The sequence below is a fragment of the Limulus polyphemus genome, unplaced genomic scaffold (assembly GCF_000517525.1).
Source record: "Limulus polyphemus unplaced genomic scaffold, Limulus_polyphemus-2.1.2 Scaffold3721, whole genome shotgun sequence".
Taxonomy (NCBI): Eukaryota; Metazoa; Arthropoda; class Merostomata; order Xiphosura; family Limulidae; genus Limulus; species Limulus polyphemus.
The window spans coordinates 68,977-74,569 of record NW_013669331.1 but is presented as its reverse complement, the minus strand read 5'-3'; the positions used below and the strand labels follow the sequence as shown (position 1 = coordinate 74,569).

Here is a 5,593-nt window from a genome sequence, read left to right as displayed (position 1 = left end):
CCAAGTTTCATGTTACTATCGTTGTGGATGAATTATATGCATGTGTACAAGTGACAACAGCGTGTGAACCAAGTTTCATGTTACTATCGTTGTGGATGAATTATATGCATGTGTACAAGTGACAACAGCGTGTGAACCAAGTTTCATGTTACTATTGTTGTGGATGAATTAAATGCATGTGTACAAGTGTAACAACAGTGTGTGAACCAAGTTTCATGTGTACAAGTGTGACAACAGTGTGTGAACCAAGTTTCATGTGTACAAGTGTGACAACAGTGTATGAATCCTGTTTCATGTTATTAGTGTCTGGATGTTAATTAGATTCACTTTTGAAAGATTTTAACATATTTTAAAAAACAATTGAAAGATTGTTTATGGAAACTAAGCCTGAGAAACACTGAACATCTCGTTAGCACTACACAGGTATAAGTGAATGTCGTTTTATCTCGTGTTTCCTACAGGGAGCTGGAACGAGAAAGGGATCTGGAAAATGCAAGTGTGATGAAGGTTACGAGGGTGAGCAGTGTGATACGTGTTATGTTGGTTATTATCCTGAAACCAAGAGCGAGGGCAAGATGGAGTGTCTAAAATGTGACAGGTCATGCAGAGGTCATTGTCGAGAAGGTGGTCCTAGAGGCTGTGAGGTGTGTCAAGATGGTTATCAGCATATTGTGGACATGGGATGTGTTGGTAAGATGCTTCTTGGGATTTAAATTATTTAATTATCTAACATTTCAAGATGCATGTAAACCTGTTTATAATATTTGTCATTTTGTTTGTCACAAGAATTCTTTGGTACTCTTTCTTGCTCTGAAAATACATAACATATTGGGAATAAAACTATAATCGTGGAAATTCAACATTATTGTACATACTGAAAATAAGCTTGTAGTTTTAGTGTTGCTTGAAGCAGGGTTGTGTAATACTTTCACTACAGATAATCTAGGACTCCCACCTAAATAAAGTTGAAGGTCTGGAACCCCAGTGAAGGATAACTAAGGGTCCAGAACCCCCACGTAAACAAAACTAAAAGTCTGGAACCCCAGCTAAAGAAAATTAAGAGTCCAGGACTTTCACCTGAATAATACTGGTTTGAGACTCACAGCTAAATAAAACAGAGGGACTGGGACACCCTCAACTAAATATAACTGGGGGACTGTCTCCCCCAAACTAAATAAAAATTGAGGGACTGCCCCCAAAACTAAATAAAATTGAGGGACTGCCCCCCAAAACTAAATAAAACTGGGGGACTGCCCCCAAACTAAATAAAACTGTACCAAAATAGAACAGTTTTAAATTTCTTCTTCCATAACAGTGGATCTAGTAGTTTGATACATCTATTTATATGTCCAGCACTAAAACACGCTACACAAGCAAAAAATCCCATCCAGTTATTACTAATTGGATTCAGGGTTAGGTTACCATCCAAAAAATTCAGATAATAGAAGCAGGAAAGCCCTTACATGCCATTATATAAATGTGGGAACCCCCAACTATGATTCTGCTGGCTTGAGAAAGGATAATGATTGTGTGTGTGTGTGTTAAGGTTATTTAATCCATTGTCTTTGAGAAATAGAAGTGATACATGTGTGTCAAGTTTTTCTAGCAACAATGTGAAATCCGTGATCAGGCACACTAATCAATAGGATCATCCCTGGCTATTGTAATGTCCCAAAATACTTTTGTAAGCTAGTGTAATCAGACCACTTTGGACATGTTTTCTTTTTTCAGATGTCAATGAATGTTTAGAACTTGAAAGTGATCCTTGTAAAGGAAATTCATTTTGTGCAAACACGGAGGGCTCTTACACTTGCATTGGTAAGTTTGATGATTTTCAGTATTCCGTTAAGTTTACCCTTTTCTTTGGATTTAGCTAAAAGAATTTTAGGTCAATAAAATATAAAAAAATATGAAATATTTAATGTAATTGGACATGTGATTTTTGCCAAACCAGACAGTAGATTATCATCTATAATGATAACAGATTTAGATTTTAAAACTAATCGGGTCGATACGCTCCACATTTGTGATAAAAATTGCTTAAACTTCAGATGGTTATTCTGTTGTTTTTTTCACAAATTTTAGGCAGTGGTTTCTAAGACTTTGCCAACTTTCAGCACTTAAACTGTAACTTTAATCAAGCCTCTATATTTCCAGAGTGTGATAAAGCTTGTAATGGGTGCCATGGTGATGGTCCTGATTTCTGTTTAGAATGTGCAAAAGGCTTTATTAAAGAAAAAGGAGTTTGTGTAGGTAAGTTTCACATCATGTTAAATGTATATAGTTTCATATCATGTTAAATGTATATAGTTTCACATCATGCTAAATGTATATAGTTTCACATCATGTTAAATGTATATAGTTTCACATCATGCTAAATGTATATAGTTTCACATCATGCTAAATGTATATAGTTTCACATCATGCTAAATGTATATAGTTTCACATCATGCTAAATGTATATAGTTTCACATCATGCTAAATGTATATAGTTTCACTAAATGCCACCTGGTCATCAAAAAATACCTTTTGTGTGTATGTGTGTGTCGCCTTCAAGTAACCTTCCCGAACTCTTCCATCCACACGTCTTCGTTAATGAAGACTCGGAGACATTTATAAACAAGAGATTGAGAAACTAATACTCTCCAGAAAAACAACTTGTAAAAATAGTTTACTTTAGCATATCAACTAAGCTTAGTTTCTAAATATTAGCCCAGTTTAGTTTCTTGATAGCTTTAGTCTAGGGTTTGATATGTAGTATCAAACTTAAAACCACTAGTGGATTTATTAACCATTTATTTCCACTGTTAGTATACTAGCCACCTCTGACCGTGCATTAATAAAAATGAATAACTAGTAAAAGTTATCGTATCTAAAACATGCATTTCAAACATGTGAATAACTGTAGGATCTTTTAAAATAAAAATTTTAAATTTTTTTGGTGAATTTATGATTTATAGTACAATAGAAACCACTATATGGTGTACCTGTTTACTACACACTTACGCACATACCACATAACTGTTGACTTGAAAGTCAGTTCTCATACATGCTCTACAGATAATTACCCACAACTCATCTCTCCTTCATTACTCAGTTTTCTGGGAGGTCTGTGTTAATATTATAAAGTTTTTTTTGATCTCCTAATGCTATAGTACAAAAACTCTACAATCAATCCTTTTCTTCTGTATGTCAAAATAGTGAAACGTACAACACGTGATAGACTTAATTTAGATAATTCGTTTAACTATGGGTAATTTAAATACTGAAAAAGAACTTGTTAGTTATAAATACCTTCGTGCTCTTAACAATACAAAGTTGTCTTTCTTGTGTTTACATATTTATACAGTATGATAAATGTTTTTATTTTGATTCCTGCTGTAACACTGATGGAGCTTGTTTAATCCTGAAACTTTTATTAGTGTTTTACTTCAGATTTAACTAAAATTTCTTGCACGTGATTTGATTAAGAATTTGTCTGTATGTAACCATTAATATTTTGATTAATAGAAAAGACTAATAATAAATAAATGTAACAATTTTCTGGAGCTTTTGTCATTTCTGCAAATATCTTCAAACCATTGACCAACATGAGTTGTTTAAATTTGATTAAATGATCTAGCTGGTGCAGACACTAATAATTAGATAACAGTATTTTTAATTATAGTGAAACAATGTAAAGGCCTAATTTTGGTGATTAGAAACTACACCAGACTGCAGATGGTTTTTCACACATTTTAATTAGTTCGTTATGAATTTCAAATCAGACAAATGTAAAAAAAATAACATTTAAAATCTGTTACATGTGACTGTCCAGGAGGTGTTTGTCCAACACCAGAACTGGACATGATGGCAGACTAAAATGTACCTCAGTGTTATCTTGTATGTAGTGGTCAACAAAAAATATGAATTTTTAAATTATGCTGCTTGTACACAAGAAGTAGAATGATCCAATTCCTACTTTCTAAAATGTTTCTTTAATTGTTAAATATTTATGTAAATTTGTACAGTAACAAACTTACTGAAAAATACATTCAGTTTCAGAAGACCCAACTTGGTGAGTAGGATCATTGACTCTCGATTTGCGTGTCACAGGATAGATCCATGTTAATGAAAATACTTGGCCATAGGGGCATTATTATGTTGTGGTCAATTCCAATATTTATTGGTAAAGAGTTGCTCAAGTGGGGTTGACTAGCTGCCTTCCCTCTTGTCTATCACTACAAAATTAGTGATGGCTAGTGTAAGCTGCATTCCCTCTTGTCTATCACTACAAAATTAGGGATGGCTAGTGCAAGCTGCCTTCCCTCTTGTCTATCACTACAAAATTAGTGATGGCTAGTGTAAGCTGCATTCCCTCTTGTCTATCACTACAAAATTAGGGATGGCTAGTGCAAGTTCTTGCACTAGCCATCCCTAATTTTGTAGTGATAGACAAGAGGGAATGCACTGCCTTCCCTCTTGAGTAGCTTTATGCAAAATTCAACAAATTAACAGTTTTAGAGTTGCAAATCATTATTGAGTGTGTTGTTGTCTGGAACTTTGTCATGAAAGTCTGTTCTGTTTTTGGTAATGCATAGTCAGTGTCTGTTTTAATACAAGCTGTACACTATGCTAATACTGGTTATTCTTTTCATAAACTGTTTTTTTTGTTCTTTTTTTAGATTTTTCTATCTTTCATTAAAGAACGTTTTTAACTGTTAGCTCTGTATATATTTTTAATTAATGATTGGTTATCGGTTAATCTTTGACTTGAAGAGCAAAACGTTGAGAAAAGAAGACAAAGTGATAAAACCTCCTTTCTCTTTGATTTCAGAAAAAGCCGCTCAGGATCGATCTCTACACGCCGAACTTGCTAGGTATTCTACCTACCTGGGATTAAGCATTGCTACGTGTATCATCTTTCGACGTAACATTCTTGTAGCGAGTGTAATTGGAGTCCTTGTGGCCATATACATAGGCCTTTCTGAATACACTCTTGGTGAATGGAACCGTTCATCTGTGGGAAAATATTTTAACACTTGGTTGAGTAAATAACCCTTGGTCAACTTAAGTATCCAACTTGTTTTTGTGCTAAGAACAGCTCAACTTTAATAGCATCACTGAAACACCAGCACACCAGAAGCTACTGTAAACCCAGATATTAAATAGATAACTAACACTAACTTGTACTTATGCATGAATCACATTGTTTTTGACTTAATCATTGTTGCATATCACATTTATTCCTAATCAATATTAAACGTTTCTTTCCACCTTTATCATTCCTTTTCGTATGCTTTGCATACATTTATGAGAGCTACGTTTGTTTAGGGATCACGTTTATGCTTAGATTACGATGCTGTATCACTGCATAACTACTCTTTGAGATTAACTTCGGAGATTCTCATTCCATGTGCACTTATACTCAGTTATCTCATTTTGAGTTCTACAGTCTGATACTGAGAGCTGTGCTCTGTCTGTTCTTCTGGTAAATGAATTTAAAAAAAAAACCCAAAGTTTTCACTAGTTACTTTCTGTTGAAGTTCTCATTGCATGTATACATGCTGAATGTGTATCCATCACATATATCATGAAAGCATTCCATTTTCGG

General features: G+C 34.1%; 1 protein-coding gene across 3 annotated transcripts in view; it reads left to right on the top strand.

The window, feature by feature from the left end:
• Positions 1–5,593, top strand: part of LOC106469917 (cysteine-rich with EGF-like domain protein 2) — a 27,031-nt gene that overhangs the window by 16,878 nt on the left and 4,560 nt on the right. For 2 of the 3 annotated variants that reach the window (XM_013930435.2, XM_022398493.1), the window contains 4 exons: positions 462–690; positions 1,732–1,818; positions 2,158–2,253; positions 4,817–5,024. In XM_013930435.2, coding sequence (XP_013785889.2) covers positions 462–690; positions 1,732–1,818; positions 2,158–2,253; positions 4,817–5,024 — 620 coding nt within the window. Of the gene's footprint in view, positions 1–461; positions 691–1,731; positions 1,819–2,157; positions 2,254–4,816; positions 5,471–5,593 lie in introns of all 3 variants that reach the window. The other variant, XR_002612941.1, reaches the window with a different exon arrangement.